Genomic DNA, 21,662 nt, shown 5'->3' on the forward strand with positions numbered 1-21,662 from the left:
ATAACACAGGATAGAACGAGAGACAAGAAAAGTAACCCTTCAGTGAGACACATAGTAGGCGAAACATAGTCATCCCATATGTAGCTGGAGTGTCAGAGAAACTCAGGAGGATTTTCAACAAACACCACATCCCTGTGTTTTTCAAACCTAGCAACACACTGACAAAAACTGATACACCCAAAGGATCCAACACCAAAGAAAAACAAAGCTATGTCGTATACGAGGAGTGTAGCGAGGAGTGCACAGATATGTACATTGGGGAGACAAAACAACTGCTCACCAAGCGAATGGCTCAGCATAGAAGGGCAACTCTACAGGGCAAGACTCGGCTGTCTTTCTACACGTAAAAGACAAGGGACACTCCTTTGAAGATAGCAAGGTCCAAATCTTGGATAAAGAAGACCGCTGGATTGAAAGAGGCGTGAAAGAGGAAATTCATGTTAAGGTGGAGAAACCATCCCTTCGACACCACCTGTCTGCTGCATACAATGCTGTTCTAACATCTGCACTTCACACATCCATTCATGTAACTCTCACAAGTAACACCTGTTTCTAGGAGTTGCATGACACATTGGATAATCCTATCACAGTAACTACACAGAATCAACACCTCTGTAAATCTCAGATGTCACCTCTCTGAAGAGTTACAATGTGCCATTTTGATTAGTGTAAGAATTTATATGCTGAGAACTTCCCACACCAGTCGGTTGAACTGAAGAAGCTGCTCGGATGAGTAGTGAAACGTCTTCAATGATTACTCAGCAAGTCCAGTTGTTTTAGATTTACCTATACTAGATATACCATGACCTGGATGAATGAAAATCTTCATAGTCAACGTATATTAATGTAATCTTGAAACTGTAATATTTTGATTAGGACGAGAACTAAACCCAGAAAATTAATTGGAAAAAAAGTGATTCTCTTAGCACTTTTCCAATTTCTATTTTAGTGGTATTGTGAGATATTAACTGTTTCAAACTGCTGGCACTAGGCTTCTAGCCCACCATCTCCCTTTAAAGGTCTGAAATATCAGCAAACCTAAATGTCTCTATGCATTTGTTTTTTGGGGGAATACATAAAATACACTGACTAGGTCATGATATATTAAGTACCTCCTTTATCTGTGAAGTTATTGTGCCTTCTAGCCTTATTACAGTCTGTAGTATATAATTCTCAATTTTTTACCTCCTTGTTTGATCATTTGACAATATTGAATTGCTCAGATGTTTCTAGTTTCCTCACTTTATACATATATGGGCATTAAGGGCAAGGTAATGTACAGTAGATAGGAATTTGAGATTACAGTGAAGAAGTGGGGGAGGAGTAAGGAGCCAGATAGTATAGCAGATAAGGCAATACTATTGTTACAAATAACCCTGTCTAACAGTAAATATAATTTCTAACTTGAATAAATAATTTAAATAAAAAAGTAGCCTCTGCTGACTATTTTGGTATTCTCTAAAATGTTCACCTTAACTTGCTGTTAGGCTGAGATCCTTTTTGCCACTGTTCCAAGCCCCCTCCCCAGCCCCACAGCTTGGAAAGTATTGATTTAGAGAATAGTAATAACATAACCTGCTTTGAGTTTATGTCGTAGAGACAACTGTATAATGGAGTGACTAGAACACAAAAAGTAGCACTGTAACATATTAACTATTACATACTTTTTACAGGGTTAAACACAGAAGGTAAATGAAAACAATACATGGAATGTTTTTAAAATGTTACTTGTCTATTCCCCTATGTATATAACATAGTAGTAACATAGTAAGTTAGGTTGAAAAAAAGACACACGTTCATCAAGTTCAACCTTTTAACTTTTTTTTAACCTGCCTAACTGCCAGTTGATCCAGAGGAAGGCAAAAAACTGAAGCCTCTCCAATTTGCCTCAGAGAGGGAACAAAATCCTTCCTGACAATAGGACCAGTCCCTGGATCAACTTGTATTATGAGCTATCTTCCATAATCCTGTATTCCCTCACTTGCTAAAAAGCCATCCAATCCCTTCTTAAAGCTATCTAATGTATCAGCCAGTACAACTGATTTAGGGAGAGAATTCCACATCTTCACAGCTCTCACTGTAAAAAAACCCATTCTGAATATTTAGGTGGAACCTCTTTTCTTCTAATCTGAATGGATGACCTTGTGTCAGATGGAAAGACCTAGTGGTAAATAAAGCATTAGAGAGATTATTATATGATCCCCTTATATATTTATACATAGTTATCATATCACTCCTTAAGCACCTTTTCTCCAGCATGAACATCACCAATTTGGCCAGTATTTCCTCATAGCTAAGATTTCCCATACTTTTTACTAGCTTAGTTGCCCTTCTCTGTACCCTCTCTAATACAATTATGTCCTGTTTGAGTGATGGATACCAAAACTGTACGGCATATTCTAGATGGGGCCTTACCAGTGCTCTATAAAGTGTAAGAATGACCGCTTCCTGACGTGAATCAATGCCCCTTTTAATACAACTCAAGACCTTATTTGCCCTTGATGCTGCTGACTGGCATTGCTTGCTATAGCCAAGCTTATCATCTACAAGGACTCCAAGGTCATTTTCCATAATGGATTTGCCTAGTGCAGGCCCATTAAGGGTATAAGTGACTTGGATATTTTTATATCCTAGGTGCATGACTTTACATTTATCAACATTGAATCTCATTTGCCACTTAGCTGCCCAGATTGCCAGTTTGTCAAAATCCTGTTGCAAGGATGCCACATCCTGGATGGAATTTATTGGGCTGGATAGTTTTGTGTCATCTGCAAACACTTTTTTTACTTAAATTACTTACAATACCCTCCCCTAAGTCATTAATGAACAAGTTGAATAAAAGTGGACCCAATAACGAGCCCTGAGGGACCCCACTAAAAACCTTATTTCAAGCAAAAACAATAGAAGCAAAATGAAATTTGATCCATCACAGGGGAAAACAGGAATAAATGCTCATGTGTGGGAACCCTTACATAATACAGCACATGAATTCCAACGGCACACAGGACTGTGAGAAATCTTCAAAAATTTATTTCATTGCGGAGTGCGATCGCACTCCGCAATGAAATACATTTTTGAAGATTTCTCACAGTCCTGTGTGCCGTTGGAATTCCTTTGCTGTACTCTGTTGTGGGGCTGCCGAACCTCTGCCAGTGAGCACCAGGAATATTGCTGTTATCTGTTGGGTGTGCGGGATCCTGCTTTGTTCCTAACCCTTACATAATAACATAACAGTAAGTTAGATTTAAACTAAACTAAAGTCCATGCAGTTCAACGTTTTGTCTAAATGAGCCTCTCCAATTAGCATTAGAGAAACATTTGCTCCTGGGATGGTAAACGGATTAGTCCATTAGTAAATCTGAACTAAGAGCTAATTTCAATAAATCACAGAGTCCTGTGGTACTCCAATAACAACACTGGTCCAATTAGAAAATGTTCCATTTACCGCCACTCTTTGTAATCTATCTTTTAGCCAGTTCTCTATCCAGGTACAAATACTATGTTCCAGACCAACATTCCTTAATTTAACCAGTAACCATCTGTGTGGTACTGTATCAAATGCTTTATAAAAGTCTAAGTAGATAACATCCACTGCCATCCCAGAATCAAGGTCCCTGCTTACCTTCTCGTAAAAATAAATTAAATTAGTCTGGCAACACTAAGCAGTGGCATACAATAAGAACAGCTCATTACCCTCAAGGTGAAATACCCATTAAAATGGAACGTGCTGACCATCACACACCAGGACATACAACTCCCAAAATGCAGCACAAATACAGTAATACAAATTAAACTACCCCTCGATCCTAGAAGAAACAAAATTTATGAAATAATTGAATAACAATTAAAATCCAATACATTAGCTGGATAGGTAGAATGGCAGCAATAAAAATGCTGATAATACTACACTTGCTGTAGCTATTCAATTCAGTATGCACATTAATATTAGACCCCTTCTTTAAAACAGTTAAAAAACCCTAAACTAATATATATTTGTGGAGTTCCCCTTTAAGGCTGCTAAATAATAACCTATCTGTTAGGAAAAATCTGTCAGTGACAGTTGTTTACAGCTGAAAAAAATATTTGTATAAGAAACTCACATGTAAAATATAAACATCTGTATTTAAAAAGAACGATTTCACAAATCCTTTACAGTTAAGCATGGCTTTTTTTATCCCCCCATATTATACCCAACTTTGCATTTTGGGGTCTTCAATAACTTCATACCTACAAATGATGTCAGAATGAGGTTTGACTAAACCAAAATTACAATGTAATGTAATGGCAATGTAGTAGCAAATTGTTGCTTATATAGCTTTACTCTTAACCCAACATAATACTTGTGAGGGACTCTGTCTGTAATTACAATTCTTTATTCCGTATTGGGCTTTATGAGCAATATTGTTATTCACAAATGAATTGAAAAAACTCTCTATAGTTTGGTAATTCTTTTGGTTCCCTTTTAAAGGTAAAAATAAATGGTCTGACAATTTGTTTGTAATTCAGCTAAATAATTATATTTCAGTAAGTGGGTAATTTGATATCCAATCTATGTATCAACCTATGCTTACATACTATTTTTTACCTTTGAATATATCACTATCCAAGTTTATGCTACAGGTATATGATCACTATTTTGTAGTAACTGAGTTCTTGGATATTTTTAATGATGTCCTAAATCTGAGCCTAAATCATATGTCTACAATACATTTTGATGAATTTTATTACCATTTCGTCCATTTTGTCGAAGAGTATTTGATGATAGTTGAATAGAACTGCCATGCCCCAACTTCTGTGGAAATTTCAGGTCTTCCAAACTGACATCGGTGCTTAGCCGGGCAACTTCAAGTTCTAATGGTAAAATTGCAATTAATATATAATAAATGATAAAAAGTAACATAGCAACATAATAACATAACATAGTAACATAGTAAGTTAGATTAAAAAAAGACACACGTCCATCAAGTTCAACCTTTTAACTTTTTTTACCCTGCCTAACTGCCAGTTGATCCAGAGGAAGGCAAAAAAAAAACCCCATGTGAAGCCTCTCCAATTTGCCTTAGAAGGGGAAAACTTTCTTCCTGACTCCAAAATGGCAAACGGACTAGTCCCTGGATCAACTTGTACTACGAGCTATCTCCCATAACCCTGTTTTCCCTCACTTGCTCTTCAGCGGGAACATCCCCAATTTGGCCAGTTTTTCCTCATAGCTAAAATTTCCCATACCTTTTACCAGCTTAGTTGCCCTTCTCTACCCTCTCTAATACAATAATATCCTGCTTGAGTGATGGAGACCAAAACTGTACGGCATATTCTAGATGGGGCCTTACCAATGCTCTATAAAGTGGAAGAATGACCACCTCCTGCTGTGAATCAATGCCCCTTTTAATACAGATCAAGACTTTATTTGCCCTTGATGTTGTTGACTGGCATTGCTTGCTACAGCCAAGTTTATCATCTACAAGGACTCTAAAGGTCCCCAACAGACCTTAGTTTAGAAAGCAGTCATTTGTGGGGCATGGTATCAAACGTTTTGGCAAAATCCAAATAGATCACATCTACTGCCCCCCACTGTCCAGCATCTTACTTACCTCATCATAAAAAACATCAAATTTGTCTGACATGACCTATCCTTCATAAAGCCATGCTGATTGCTGCTCATAATGCCATTCACTAGGACAACATTTTGAATGTGACCCCTTAACAAACTTTCAAATAATTTGCCCACCACAGATGTCAAATTTACTGGCCTATAATTGCCAGGCTGAGATTGTAATCCCTTTTTAAATATTGGAATGACATCAGCTTTTCTCCAATCCATAGGTACCATACCAGATGAAAGTGAATCTGAGAAAATAAGAAATAGGGGCTGGACTAAAACTGAACTAAGCTCTCTTAGAACCCAGGGGTGTATGCCATCAGGCCCTGGAGCCTTGTTTACATAAATTTTTATTAAAGCTTTATGGATCATATCCTGAGTCAGCCTCTGACTCAGGATATGATTATGTTATTTATTTGACATTCAACTGTTTTTAATAACATAGCATTTCAGAAAATAGTGTGCTTGATTAATTAAATACAAATAAAAATTTAACCTTTAAGTGGCACAGATCTTAGAGTCTTAGGGGCAGATTTACTAAAGGGATGAAGTGGCTAATGCTAGTGACAATTCTCCAGCGTTGCCGCCCGCAGGGACATCACCAATTTACTAATGGGTGCAGATGCCAACTTTCTAGCGAAACAGACCAGCGATGTTGCTCCACAAATTCACTAAAATGCGGATTTTACTGAACGTTACCTTTTTCGCCAGAGTTACCTTCGCCACCTCAGACCAGGCGAAGTGCTATAAAGCAACTAGATCTTCCTCAATCTTCTGTCACTTACATCATATCCTGTGTGCCGAAAATGCATCAAAGTTCAAAAAAACTCTGGCGTCTTTTCCTTTTTTCAGCATGATTGCCTGCAAAAGTCCTAACAAACTTTTTTTGGGAAACCGTTTTTTCCCCAGACATTTCCTATCATTTTACAGTGTGCTCAAGTGTAGGGCACTATATTAACTCTCTTGTTTTTATTAAGGTTCCTGGACATGTGTTTTTAAAAGTGGAATTTGTAAGTATTTGCACCAACATTTAACATAAAGACGTCTATACAACTTTAAATTTCCCAACCGTATGCAAATTGACCTAATCGCAACATCACTAGCGAATTTTTGCTGGGCAAAAATGAATGCTAGCGCATGTTCACTATCAAATGCTTGCATTACCTAAGTACCGCTAGCGAAAAGTCATCAACGTTCGCCGCCCAGGATGAAACTCCGCATATTAGTGAATTGGCGTAGTCAGAGCGCATTTGCGCCTGGCGAAGTGATGCGAAGCTGATGCTGGAGAAAATTCGCTGGTAAGTAAATCTGCCCCTTAGAGTTTTTTTGGGGTGGGCTTCTGTACACTCATAATACAGATAAAATGTTTAACTTTTTTAATTTTCAGTGTGAATAGGACAAATGCTAAATTACTTTATTTTGATTTATTTTACTGCATTTCAAGATATTTTATTGCATTTACAATTGTGCTTTACTATTTAATGGTTGTTTGTGTGGGGTTTTAATCACCAATCTCATTTTTTTTAATTTTTTTTTGCTCTTATATGCATATTTATGATATTTTATATTGGTATCTTATGTGAGACATAAAATGCTAAGTGCCTTAATGTGAACTTCAAAAGTTGTATTTAAAGAAAATATTTTGATTATAGCTTAGATTTGTATATTTATATATAATCTACAGTCTGGTCATTTATCCTTATAAACGCCGCGTTCTGACGTCAGAACGCGCCGTTTATAAGACAGAGACAGCACCTACGCTGCAGCTCCCTCCCTGCGTCTCCCCTTCCATCTTACTTTCATGTACGCAGTTCTTATACTTCATGCGGCGCTGCTGTCCCTCTGCCTGTCAGCTATCCGCTCCTCAGTCTCTCTCCCTGCCCCTTCGTCTCTGGTTTCGCTCCGCCCTCCCATGATGCGTCTCTCAGGATCTCAAGCCGGTCTCCCTCCCCCTCCCACTATGGCAAGTCTCCTCCTGTAGAGCTGAGCAGTTTGTAGGAGCCATAACAACAGTCGGAGCGAGGCACCGGGTTACTGCTCACTGTCTGCAGTGCATGAGGAGCCGTGTGTGTTGGGAAGACGCACAGCACAAAGGTCGCTAGGGAAAGTTCATGGGTGGGAGGGTTTGGTCGCTATACACTGTGCCAGTCATACTACCCGCCCCCACCCCTGAGACTGACAGCGATCAGCACAGCCAAGGGACGCACACACTCTATTCTCTGGCTCCCAAGCATGAGCGAGGAATGTGACCTGTCGCCTGGCAGTGGAGATCACTGAAAATCTCTCTCCCCCTCTATGTTCTACTCCCCCTCCCATGCTTCATGGCTTCTCTTGACACGGCCTCACTCCTCAATCACTGCCTTTCCCCATACTGTGTAGCAGCTGATGACGTCACCCATGGCAGGTTAAAAGAACAAGCTGCACAAAACTGTAAGCAACACCAATAAAGGTACAAACAACTACAGGGTGTCACGGCCGGCACCCAACACCAGAACAGGTGCCAAGTACCCTGGTCTCAGCTCGGCTTCACCAGTAGTGTGACCACCGTTGGGCTTCAGGAGGAGCCCTCAGCTTACTTGGGTGCCACCTGGACTTAACGAGGCGTACAAGGCGAGATGTTCTGGCTGGCAGAGGGGCACGGCAGGCCGAAGGTCACGGTACAAATGGAGCAGGCAAGAGAATCGTCAGACAGGCTGGGTCGAGGCAGGCAGATATCAAGAATTGTCAGGCAGGCAAGGGTCAAAACCGGGTAATCAAACAGATGGGGTCAGGCAGAAAGAGTAGTCAAGATGCAGGCAAAAGTCAGGATTCGGATATCAGAATTGTCAGGAACAGGCAGGGATCAAAATCAGATTAACAGACTGAAGTTACACAGGAACAGATAGCACAAGGCTTCAGGAACCACAGAAACAAGTTTCTATCACGGGCACTGGCTGGGGGTCAAAATGGGCTTTATATACATTCGAAATTGGCGCCAAAACGAGCGTCAATACGTGCTGGCACAATCACGCCAGCGTCCCCGCCAGTGGATCGGCGGCCGACCCCGCCGCGTAGGTAATTTTATTACATTACCCCCCTCCAGGGGGGGCCACCGGACCCCCAGGCTTCCCAGGAAACTTTTGGTGGAATTGCTTCCTGAGACGGTCAGCCCTGACGTCATCAACTGAGACCCAGGAGTTCTCTTCAGGGCCAAAGCCTTTCCATCTGGTAAGATATTGTAATTTCCCACCCACAAGGCGGGAATCAAGGAACTCCTGGATCTCAAATTCAGGCTGACCTTCAACTAGCACAGGGGGAGGAACAGAAACAAAACGAACGTGGTTAGCAGGTTTTAACAAGAAACATGAAATGAGTCTGAAATCTTGAAATTGGCAGGTAACTTAAGACGAACACAAGAAGGGTTGATAATTTCAGAAATGGGGTATGGACCAATGAATATAGGTCCCAGTTTGAGAGAGGGAACCTTCAGTTTAATATTCCTGGTAGAGAGCCACACAGAGTCTCCCACTTTATATTGGGGTGCTTCTCTACGGGTTCTGTCAGCAGCCTTCTTCTGAGCTGAGGAAGCTGCTGACAGAGAGTCGTGAACCTGCAACCAAACCTTAGAAAAGCGTCAATACAATAATTATCCGAGAGAACAGGGGAACCAGAACCAGAAAATGAAAATGCTTTGGGGTGCAACCCATTAACCAAAAAAAAAGGGGACTCCCCTGAGGAGGAATGGGTCGCATTATTGTACGCAAATTCTGCCCAGGGTAAAAGTTCTGCCCATGTGGACTGGTTATCCGAAACATAACACCTGAGGTATTGCTCAAGGGAATGGTTTACCCTTTCAGTTTGACCGTTGGTTTGGGGGTGATAAGCAGACGAAAAGGATAGTTCAACCCCAACCAGAGAACAGAACGCACGCCAAAACTTAGATACAAATTGAACCCCCCTGTCAGAAACAATGTTCTCAGGAAAACCATGTAACTTAAAAATATGAGTGACAAATAGATCAGCCAAGGATTTAGCAGAAGGTAGGTGTGGAAGGGGTACAAAATGGCTCATCTTGCTAAACCTATCCACCACCACCCAGATCACAGTTTTCCCCTGTGAAGGAGGTAACTCAACAATAAAATCCATCGAAAGATGGGTCCATGGTTTCTCTGGGATTGGTAAGGGAAGTAGCAAACCCTGGGAAGACCTCCGAGAGGATTTAGACATTTGGCAGACTGGACAAGAATTTACAAAGGCCTTAGTATCTTGTTTGAATGAAGGCCACCAAACATGACGGGATAACAGAGACACCGTTTTGGCAATACCTGGATGTCCTGCCATTTTAGAATCATGAACCTCCCTCAATACTTGCTCCCTTAACTCCTGTGGTACAAACCATCTCCCCGAAGGGATATCAGTAGGAGCAGAAGATTGAAGAGGGAGCAATAAAGAGGAAAGGTCAGATTCAAGGGTTGCTATGTTCATTTCTCTGGGAATAATGGGAGTACACTCAATAGAGTCAGAAGAAATGGATTCAAAACTTCTAGAGAGTGCATCCGTCTTGGTGTTTTTAGTCCCAGGCCTGAAAGTCAAAGAAAAATTAAACCTTGTGAAAAATAGAGCCCACCTAGCCTGCCTCGGATTAAGGCGTTTAGCAGACTATATATAGTAGATTTTTGTGGTCAGTATAGACCGTCACCAGATGTTTTGCACCCTCCAGGAGATGCCGCCATTCCTCAAAGGCCCATTTGACTGCCAACAATTCCCTGTTACCTATATCATAATTCACCTCTGCGGGTGAAAACTTCCTGGAGAAGAAAGCACAGGGATGTAACTTGTTGGTAGTCGGGTGCCTTTGAGAAAGGACTGCCCCCGATCCCACCTCAGAGGCGTCAACCTCCACAATAAAAGGTAGTGCAGTATCGGGGTGTCTGAGAATGGGGGCTGAACTGAATTCCTTCTTTAGGAAATCAAAGCTTGAATGGCCTCGGGAGGCCACATGCTGGGGTCAGCACCCTTTTTAGTCAGATTAGTGATGGGGGCCACAATGAGGGAAAATTTTTTGATAAACTGCCGATAATAATTAGCAAAACCAAGAAATCTTTGGGTTGCACGTAATGAAAGGGGTTGGGTCCAATCCAGGACTGCTCTCACCTTGCCTGGATCCATTTCTAGACCCTTGCTGGAAATGTTAAACCCCAAAAACTGAACAGAAGAAACCCCAAACATGATTTTGATGTTCCTTCATGTTGGAGGAAAAAATAAAAATATCGTCTAGGTAGACCACTACAAAGATCCACAGCAGATCCCGGAAGATGTCATTAACAAACTCCTGGAACACTGCGGGGGCATTACAGAGACCAAAAGGCATAACAAGATACTCATAGTGGCCATCCCTGGTGTTAAATGCAGTCTTCCACTCATCACCCTCCCTGATTCTAATCAAGTTATAAGCCCCCCTAAGATCAAGCTTGGAAAAGACTTTTGCATTTTTAACCTGATCAAAAAGTTCAGAGATTAAAGGGAGAGGATAGCGATTTTTTATGGTAATCTTATTGAGCCCCCTATAATCAATACAGGGGCGAAGACCACCATCTTTTTTCCCAACGAAAAAGAAGCCCGCCCCCGCAGGGGAACTAGAAGGTCTGATGAAACCCCTTTCTAGGTTTTCCCTTATATACTTCTTCAATGCCTGGGCTTCGGGCAAAGAAAGAGGGTAGGTTCTACCACGAGGAGGAGTGGAACCAGGAATAAGGTCAATTGGGCAGTCATACTGCCGGTGTGGGGGTAGAGTTTCAGCAGCTTTTTTTGAAAATACATCAACATACTCTGCGTATGCAGCAGGTAACCCTTCAAGAAAAGTAGTTGCCACCATTGAAGGAAAGCAAACCCCACCACACTTGGGACCCCATTGAACAACTCCCTTAGAGACCCAATCAATTAGAGGGTTATGCCTCTGGAGCCAGGGTAATCCTAAAATTAGGGGAGAGGAAGCACCCTCAATGAGGTATAAAGCTATCTCCTCACAATGCAGATTGTCAGTACACATAGAAAGAAAAACAGTTTGTTTTGAAACCACACCTGACCCTAAAGGTCTTTTATCCACTGCCCATATTCTCATGGGGGTAGTTAGAGAAACCAAGGGAATTTTGTATTTAGCTGCAAAAGCAGCATCCAGAAAGTTTCCCTCCGCCCCAGAATCCACAAATGCGGACACCTTGACAGAGCCCGTAGGCCAGGTTAGTTTAAACGGAATCAAAACCTTGGAGGCAGATTGGGGAGAGGAAACTTCTGCACCCAAATGGAGCTCCCCTTCTCCATTTAGGCTTCGGAGTTTCCCGGCCTCTTAGAACATTGGTTCAGAAAATGTCCCTTTTCACCACAGTATATGCAAAGACCCAGGGAACGCCTGCGTGCCTTTTCCTCAGGAGTCAGGTGGGATACGCCTAATTGCATAGGCTCCTCCAGGGCTGTCCAACTGGCGACCCCCCCTCATGTGGCCCTCCACATCAAAGTCTGCCTGCTGTGTTTGCTTACCATATGTAATCTTTAAAAGGTATCACTACAGATATTAACTGGCCCCTGCATTGTTTAAACCTCAAATTCAGACTAATCCCCTGCATTGTTCACACTTGTGATCCCCCTGTATTGTTCACACTTGTGACAACTCTATTGTTTATATCCTAAAGCCCTGTACTGTTCACACCTGAGACCCAGACTGAAACTGCCCACATTGTTCACCTGTTCACACCTTATACAAAATGCTAATGGGGCACCAGCACTGTGTCACTGTATGTAGTACATATTAGACTGCTCCTGATTCCTGTCTCCTGCTCTGTTCTGCCTTCCATATGCTCCCTGTGTGTGTCATACTTTGGTATTTGTTCTGGGGGTTTGTTAGCATTTGAAAATTATTGTTAGTGCCCCCTAAAGTGTTTAATCATATGCTGGGGTAGGGCAGGGGAGGGGCAGGGGAGGAGGAGGCATATGGGTTTATGGGTATGTATTAATATGTTAACTCACAATTACTTCACATTCAATAATAAATATTACCACCAGATAAGGGGTACAGCCATGGGGAGTCCGTGTGCTCCCACATATGCAAATATATTTTTGGGGTGGTGGGAGCGTAATGTAGTATTTGGAGAAGAACTAACGGAATTCACGCAATTAAGCTCAACATGGCTTCGCTATATAGATGATATAGTGCTCATTTGGTCAGGCACGAGTGAACAATTTTTTGCGTTCGTTGATAGGCTAAATACCAATAACATTAACCTAAAGGTAACTGCACAGCTCCATAAAGAATCAGTTAACTTTTTGGATATCACTATTTTTAGGCATCAACAAGGGAAGCTGTCCACCACCCTATATAGAAAGGAGACTGCAACAAACAACTTGCTGCATGCTGAGAGCCAGCATCCGACTAATACCATCAGGGGGATTCCGGTGGGACAGTATTTAAGACTCAGGAGAATCTGTAGTACTCAGGAGGACTTCAAAATTGAAGCTAGAAAACTATATACTCGGTTCAAGGAAAGAGGATACACTCACAATTCCCTAAAAAAAAGCCTATAAAAGAGCTTTAGAGACTGATAGACAAGATCTGTTAGTTGTCAAGAAAAATAGGAGACAAGACACAGGGGAAGATATAAAGTATTCAGGCTCATCGGCGTTTACAATGCTGAACATAAAGAGATCACTAAAATCATTAAAAAACATTGGCATATATTGCACCAGGATCACCAGCTGAGCAAAGTAATTGGAATGAATCCATTGATCACATACAGGAGAAGTAAAAATTTACATGACAAATTAACCCATAGCCATTACACATGTTCTGCCAAACCTACATGGCTAACATCTAAAATAACAGGATGCTATAAGTGTGGAAATTGGAGTACAAACTTAAGAACTACATGAATTGTAAAAGCACATGTATAGTGTATATCATGCAATGTATATGTGGAAAACACTATGTGGGCAAAACGTTACGTGAATTTCGTAGGAGAATTCAAGAACATGTAGGGGATGTTAAACATAAACGTAACACTTCAGTAGCAGTCCATATTAATGAATATCATAATGGCAATATAAGTGCAATGAAGTTCATGGCGGTGGAACAGTTGAATCAAACCTCGAGGGTGGGCGATGTTAACAAGAAGTTGCTACAAACTGAGGCTAGGTGGATATATGCAATGAATAGTAGATCTCCAGTGGGACTCAATGAGGGGTTCACATTTTCCCCATTTTTATAGGGCACTTCATTGCTTACATAGTGTGTTTGGTACAGATAGGGTTAATAAACAGCCTCTATAAATATAATTTATAATTTATGATTTAAATCACTAAATGATAGAAGCAGCCTGTTATTGATAATGAACAGAATATTCATCTTTAAAACTACCAAGTGAAAGCTACACTAATTAGGACCTATTGGCATAAATGGTGTAACAATCCTAAATATAGGGCATAAGTATTATCATAAGCGACAATAGGTTAGGCACAGGCACAATCAAGCCTAAGCGTTATTCGCCAAAGGAAAACACGCAGGCGCAATCGCGCAGGAGCGCTAGAATCTCAAAAAGAAAACACGCAGGCGCAATCATGCTGAACCGCAAAACCGGAAGTGATGTATTACCGGAAACGCGCGGCCGAGCGGTACCAATTATGGCTATTTAAACCTGTGGACCACGACCACGCGCCACCTATGCCCCTGAAGAAGCCGCTGAGTCGGTGAAACGCGTAGGGCAGCATAGGTGGACGGTGGTGAGAGTAGCTCTGACCGCTCCCTACGTAGATAGGCAGGTACTCCTGGAAAAATGGAAGGGAGGGGGTTACTGTCCTGAATGGGGTAGACTTTCCGTTTAGGAACACTTTGGTGTATTTGGTCACGCTGCAAGTTGGCACGAGACCATCCACTCGTCCACCTGGGCAATTTTATTTAATGTTTTTTAAGGACACTGTCCAGCACTGACGTAGTTAATGTAGTGGGTTATGTTTGGTCGTGGGAAGCTTGGCACACTAAGGGTGTGTGTGGTTTTTAACTATTAAGTTATTAAAAGTTATGTTTTAAGCTATGGGGAACTGGTGTGAAGCTATCACTAGTACTGTTGATGGCGGTCTGAACTGGGTTGCTGGGAGTTGTAGGACAGGTGGTCTGGCTATCAGACCTGACTCACACTTCAGTTGTTTTTTGATTATGTCTTAATATGACTTAGCTTTTTTCACATATGAGTGGCATCCTTGCCAGGGCAGGCACAAGGTAGTTCGGCACCCTAGGCAAGATCTTCAATCAGTGCCCCCCTGTCCTGCATTACCATTTCCCTCCTTACCATGATAGTTTTTAAATAAAGAAAGCAAGAAAATGTACAACACTTTTTCATTTATATTACTGCCGCCTGTACCTGTACCAGCAAGCTCAGCAGCCATCCATCATACAGCCCTCCTGCAGCCATCATATTGCCCCCAATCTTTATCTGTGCCAGCAGCAGCCAAAAATAAATCTGATCACATCATATTACCCCCAAGTATTTATGTCATTGTGCCAGCGCCAAGCCCAGCAGCAACAGCAAACATATGGCCCCCAAATCTGTACCTCGCTGTGCCAGCAGGAAGCTTCACACTTTCACAGTAATAGAAAGAATATCTTCAGTTCAGTGCAACTGTGCAAGGCTGAGAGCAGCGAGAGCGAGCCACACCAAGCAGGCCGCCAGCTCTCTGCCTCTCTCTGTCACCCAACACATCAGTGACGTCATTGACACGTGTATGCACGTCGCAGAGGAACCGCACAGAAGGAGCTATTACTTGCCGGCAAGAGGGAGAAGGGGAAGGAGATGGATTCCACCCAACTGGGTGACCATGATTACGGAAACAAATTATTAAATAAACGCTTGAAAAAAGTGCGCCCCTCAATGATGGTGCCCTAGACAGCTGCCTACTCTGCCTACCCCTAGTTCCGGCCCTGATCCCTGCAGTGAGCACCAACCATTTGGTTTTTTGGTGTGCTATTAATGTGGACATGGTCTTGCGGTAACATGGGTGTGGTTTAAAGTGGGTGTGGTCTAAAAAAAGGGAGTGGCTAACACTGGCTTCCGTTATCAGCCCTCCACAATGTAGACTGGAAAAATTCCGGCCCTCGGTACCATAGAAGTTGGACAGCACTGCTCTGGACCAACTAGCAGTTAGGCAGGTTAAAATAGTGTAAAAAAGTTGAACTTGATGGACGTCTTTTTTTCACCTAACTTGCTATGTAACTATGTAACTATACATGAGTGTGTACTTTCTAAAAAAAACTATAGGTTCCTGGGTAAACTTACTGTTAGGGTTTTAAATTAGTGTTGGGGTCATTGAAAATAAAATTTCCATAAAATATCAGAAATTACAATTTATGTATTTTTTTTATAAATATTTTTGATTTTTGAATAGCTATATACTATCTGTTTTCTCAGGAGAGGTGTGATAGTAGCTGATAACATGCTTTAAATTACCCTTTTTAGAAAATTTATAAAAACAATGCGAACTTGAGTGTTTCACTTTGCATAAAAATTCAAGAAGTTATGGAAAATTTCAAGAAACCTTTCCACTATGTACAAATGTGCTTCACTGGAAAAAAATCATATTATCTAGATACTTTGTCCATAAAGCACTGCGTATCTTGACAGCGCTATATAAATAAATGATGATGATAAATCCTCCAAATCAGGTTGACCAAAAGCCCCTATCTTTTAATTATGCACTGTAGGAAATGCAACTGTCTCTCCAGAGTGCAATAAAGCAGCAGCAAGGGCAAGGTGTGGTAATCAATGACATCTGCTAGAAGTGGGGTTTTATGTAAAACACTGCATGAAGAAATTCTAGTGTGGATTTACGTAAAATAAACTGAACCAGGTGAAAAAGTTTGCTCATTACTAATGAAAACCACAAACTTAAAACTTTTCCGTTGGGTAGTTTGGAGTAAAAAGGCATATCATAATTTCCCATTTTGGATTCTTTAGAATGTTAACAAGACTCCTGGCATTCATATTATTAATAATTTATCTTAGTACCTTAGAGATGAAGGGCAAGTTTTTAAATAGTTAAGTTTTTAGCTTTGCTATAGCTGAAATGTTACTGATGAAAACTTGCAAACACAGGCCCACGCCTAGGGCAGCAACTTGATGTGAGAGGTTCACAGGTGCCTGTATGGAAAGTATCCAGCAGGGGTAGGAGAGTTTTTTTGAAAACATTTTTACCATATAGGCACCCAAGGGACCACCTATCCAAAATATTGCCCTACATGCAGGGTATATTCTTGGGTTTCTACAAGTCACACATGTAATTCTATGAATATTGACAATTAAATTATTAAGAAGACCCCCACAATAATTTTATAAGTATGAAGATGTTGGCAATAAGATGCTTCAAATGGAGATTTTCAGAAAAATCATAAATAATCATAAATACAGCAAAGCTTTCCAGTTTGTTGTAGAAAGACAATTTACCCATTTAATTTCATCAGAATGTGTACTTTATAAAAACATATGGGTTTCTGGGGTCAACTTATTCTGTGACAAAGCACACAATTTTTCTTTTTGAGCACTACCTTTTTATGTTTTCTTCCACCAAGTCAATGGCAATTTCTTCCACAAGGGAGTACTTTATATATGCTTTAGTAGACTCATAAGTCTAGTTTTGCACAGTCTTTTAAAAAAGTACAAAATCCTTTTCAGAAACCTGTGTGCACTTAAAGATATAAATAAGCCCTTTTATTAACAAGCTAAGTTGCAGAGGACCCTGGTCAGATCCTGAGATGCTTCACTAACAAAACTGGTCCAATTAGAAAATGTTCTATTTACTACCACTCTTTGTTATACATCATTCATCAATTATTCTATAAATGTACAAATATTATGTTCAAGGGAAGTATTGGTCAATGTAATTAGTACTGCTTTAAATGTTAGCAACCTCTAAGTAGATCAGATGCACTGTAAAGCCCAATGTCTACATTTCTGTTTACCTCCTCCCAGAATGCAATTCAATTTGTGGCAAGATCTATTGTGCATTAAAACCATGCTGGTACGATGTCATCTGGATCTCTAAAAGCTTTCCTACAACCATGTCATCTGTTTTAGTCTGAGAGTGGAATCCCTTTTAAATAATGGCAACACCTTAGCAATTCACCAATACTCAGCACCATGCCAGGTATGAAAGAATCCTGGGAGAATAAGTAAAGTGCTTTGGCAAAGTGATATTTTACCTCACAGAAGCTTGATGAGTACTTATTGAATATTTGCTGGGTATGTAATATTTGTATTTGTTACATAGTTATAGTGAGTTAGGTTGAAAAAAGACACACATCCATCAAGTTCAACCTTTTAAGTCTATATATAACCTGCCTAACTGGTAGATGATCCAGAGGAAGGAAAACAAATCCATTTGAAGCCTCTACAGTTTGCCTTAGAGTGGGAAACAATTCCTTCCTGACTCCAAGATGGCAATCAGACTAGTCCCTGGTCAACTTGTACTATGAGCTATCTTCCATAACCCTGTATTCCCTCCCTTGCTAAAAAGCCATCCAACTTCTTCTTAAATCTATCTAATGTACGACTGTACGACTGATTCAGGGAGAGAATTCCACATCTTCACCACTCTCACTGTTAAAAAAAAACCCCTTCCAAATATTTAGCCAGAACATCCTTTCTTCTAATCGGAATGGGTGACCTTATGCCAGCTGGAAAGACCTGCTGGTAAATGAAGCATTAGAGAGATTATTATAAAATACCCTTATATAGTTATCATAGTCCCCCTTAAGCACCTCTTCTCCAGTGTGAAAAACCCCAACTTGGCCAGTCTTTCCTCATAGCTAAGTTTTTCCATACCTTTTACCAGCTTAGTTGCCCTTCTCTCGACCCTCTCTAATTCAATTATCTCCTTTTTGAGCTCTGGAGACCAAAACTGTATGGCATATTCTAGATGGGGGGCTTACAAGTGCTCTGTATAGTGGAACAAGGTCCTTTTCCATGCCTAGTGCATTCCCATTAAGGGTATAAGTGGCTTGGATATTTGTATGGTGCATTACTTTACATTTATCAACATTGAATCAAATCTGCCACTTAGCTGCCCAGATTGCCAGTTTGTCAAGATCCTGTTGCAAGGATGCCGAATGCTGGATGGAATTAATTGGGCTGCCTCTCTACTAGAGATCGCCGACATGGATTTCCATTCTGCCCATACAGGTAGCTGACACTGATCTGGTTACTGTGTATGCATCCCCTCTACTGCTTCATTTGTATTTCACTGATCCTATTGACTAAATCTTGACAGCTAATCCCATCAAGGATATGCAAATGAAACAGGGGAAGGAGGCATGCACAGAGCCAATTCATGTGATTTCTTTTTGTCTGGCTGCCTGCCAAGTCCCAGGCTCCCTTACAGGGAGAGTTGAGAGCACAGAAGAGTGAATTATAGCAGGCTGATCCCTGGCTTATCAGGTCTGTCGCTTCAAAACAGAACATTTAAAATAATCAAGATGATTTGCAAACATTTTTTTTTCTCACAGGGGCTATAAAACATAACACTATTCAAATGTAGAATATGGTCTACGGTGAACATACCCTTTAATTATTTTAACTCAATCAACAAAGCAATATAGTAACAACTAGTATAACTAAGCATACCCAACAGCAGGCACCACAACCCACATAATCTAGACTAATGCATACCTAACGACATCTGAAAAATGTAAAGAGGGAAAAAAGATATGCTATGCACAAATGATTGACCACACCCATTATGTGGTCCTACTTCCCAAATACCACACCAATTAGCCCAACAACTCTGGTGGAGTTAAAAAAAATCAGGTTATCGGTGCCCTTTAAATCTCAGTTCCCTCATTGCGTATCTTAATAATTAAACATATCTAAATGCAATTTTTGAGTATTTTGGACAGTCTGCCAAAAGCTTCCTTATCTTATGGTCTTATGGTTGTGAAACTTTGTAACTTTTTATGGTGGTTTAATTCAGCTTGTACTGAGCTGTCAAAATCAGGACTGTTGGGAGGTGTGTAAACATAAAGGCAAAACATAGAAGTATGGCAACCTGTGCATCCAGAATTGAAATTGTAATGCTGAGATAAAGTATCTCTTCTAGACTCATGATTTGCTCCTGCAGTGAGATATGTCGCTGTTATATAATGGTGTGAGACAATGGAGATAAACTCATTGTATGACAGTGTAAATTTACAGGAGATGAGACATAGAAGACATGATAAAGTTATAGAAAAAAATCAAGAAAGATGCAGAAAAAGGGGTATAACTGTTAATAACAGCATAGTGTCATGTTGGACAAGTCATAAAACGCGCACACTCCCCTCCATGTGCGCGCCAAATGCAGTGTGCGCACACATGCGCAAAGCACTGGAGGGGAGTGCAGGAGACAGCGCTGTAGCTAATATGGAGGGGAAAGTGCCAGAGAGGGAAGGGAGAGTGCCAGAGGGTAAGGGAAGGAGGGAAAAAAGCGCCGGAGGGGAGGAGAAAGAGCCAGAGGGGAGGGAGAGCAGTGAACATTGACTAGGGGTAGGCAGAAGACAGGTTACATAGTTACATAGTTAAATCAGGTTGAAAAAAGACAAAGTCCATCAAGTTCAACCCCTCCAAATGAAAACCCAGCATCCACACACACCCCTCCATACTTTCATATAAATTATATATACCCATACCAATACTAACCATAGAGTTTAGTATTACAATAGCCTTTGATATTCTGTCTGTCCAAAAAATCATCCAAGCCATTCTTAAAGGCATTAAATGAATCACAACATCACCCAGCAGTGCATTTCACAACCTCATTGTCCTGACTGTGAAGAACCACCTACGTTGCTTCAAATGAAAGCTCTTTTCTTCTAGTCTGAAGGGGTGGCCTCTGGTACGTTGATCCTCTTTATGGGTAAAAAGGGCCCCTGCTATTTGTCTATAATGTCCTCTAATGTAGTTGTAAAGTGTAATCATGTCCCCTCACAAGCGCTTTTTTTCAGAGAAAACAACCCTAACCTTGACAGTCTACCTTCATAATTTAAGTCTTCCATCCCTCTAACCAGTTTAGTTGCACAACTCTGCACTCTCTCCAGCTCATTTATATCCCTCTTATGGACTGGAGTCCAAAACTGCACTGCATACTCCAGATGAGGCCTTACCCGGGTACTACAAAGAGGCATAATTATGTTTTCAACTCTTGAGTTAATGCCCTTTTTTATGCAAGACAGAACTTTATTTGCTTTAGTAGCCACATAATGACACTGCCCAGAATTAGACAACTTGTTATCTACATAAACCCCTAGATCCTTCTCATTTAAGGAAACTCCCAACACACTGCCATTTAGTATATAACTTGCATTTATATTATTTTTGCCAAAGTGCATAACCTTGCATTTATCAACATTGAACCTCATTTTCCAGTTTGCTGCCCAGTTTCCCAATTTAGACAAATCACTCTGCAAAGTGGCAGCATCCTGCATGGAACCTATAGTTCTGCACAATTTAGTATCATCTGCAAAAATAGAAACAGTACTTTCAACGCCCACCTCCAGGTCATTAATAAACAAGTTGAAAAGCAAGGCACCTAGTACAGAGCCCTGTGGTACTCCACTAACAACACTGGTCCAACTATAAAATGTTCCATTTACCACCACTCTTTGAAGTCTATCTTTTAGCCAGTTCTCTATCCAGGTACAAATACTATGTTCCAGGCCAACATTCCTTCATTTAACCAGTAACCTTTTGTGTGGCACTGTATCAAATGCTTTAGCAAAGTCTAATTAAATCATATCCACTGCCATCCCAGAATCGAGGTCCCTACTTACCTTCTCATAAAAACACATTAAAATTAAGTTAGTCTATTACGCATAAAACTATGCTGGCACACACTCATAGTATTATGATTTGCTATAAAGTCCATGTTCTAGTCTCTTTTGAATTTCCTCAAGTGTGAACCATGCACCATTAGTTGTATTACTAGAATTGGGACTATTAAGAAGGAAACCTTCATTAACTGGTTCCTTATTTGTGTAGACAGACGAAAAATATGAATTCAGAATCTGCGCTTTTAT

General features: G+C 40.8%; 1 protein-coding gene across 21 annotated transcripts in view; it reads right to left on the minus strand.

Annotated features, from left to right (window-relative positions):
* adgrl3.S (adhesion G protein-coupled receptor L3 S homeolog) overlaps nucleotides 1-21,662 on the minus strand; it is a 1,276,319-nt gene that overhangs the window by 687,546 nt on the left and 567,111 nt on the right. For all 21 annotated transcript variants that reach the window (XM_041579809.1, XM_041579790.1, XM_041579795.1 and 18 more), the window contains one exon: nucleotides 4,729-4,851. In XM_041579809.1, the coding sequence (XP_041435743.1) occupies nucleotides 4,729-4,851 (123 nt within the window). The remainder of the gene's footprint in view (nucleotides 1-4,728; nucleotides 4,852-21,662) is intronic.

This window comes from Xenopus laevis, chromosome 1S (genome assembly GCF_017654675.1).
Source record: "Xenopus laevis strain J_2021 chromosome 1S, Xenopus_laevis_v10.1, whole genome shotgun sequence".
Lineage (NCBI taxonomy): Eukaryota > Metazoa > Chordata > Amphibia > Anura > Pipidae > Xenopus > Xenopus laevis.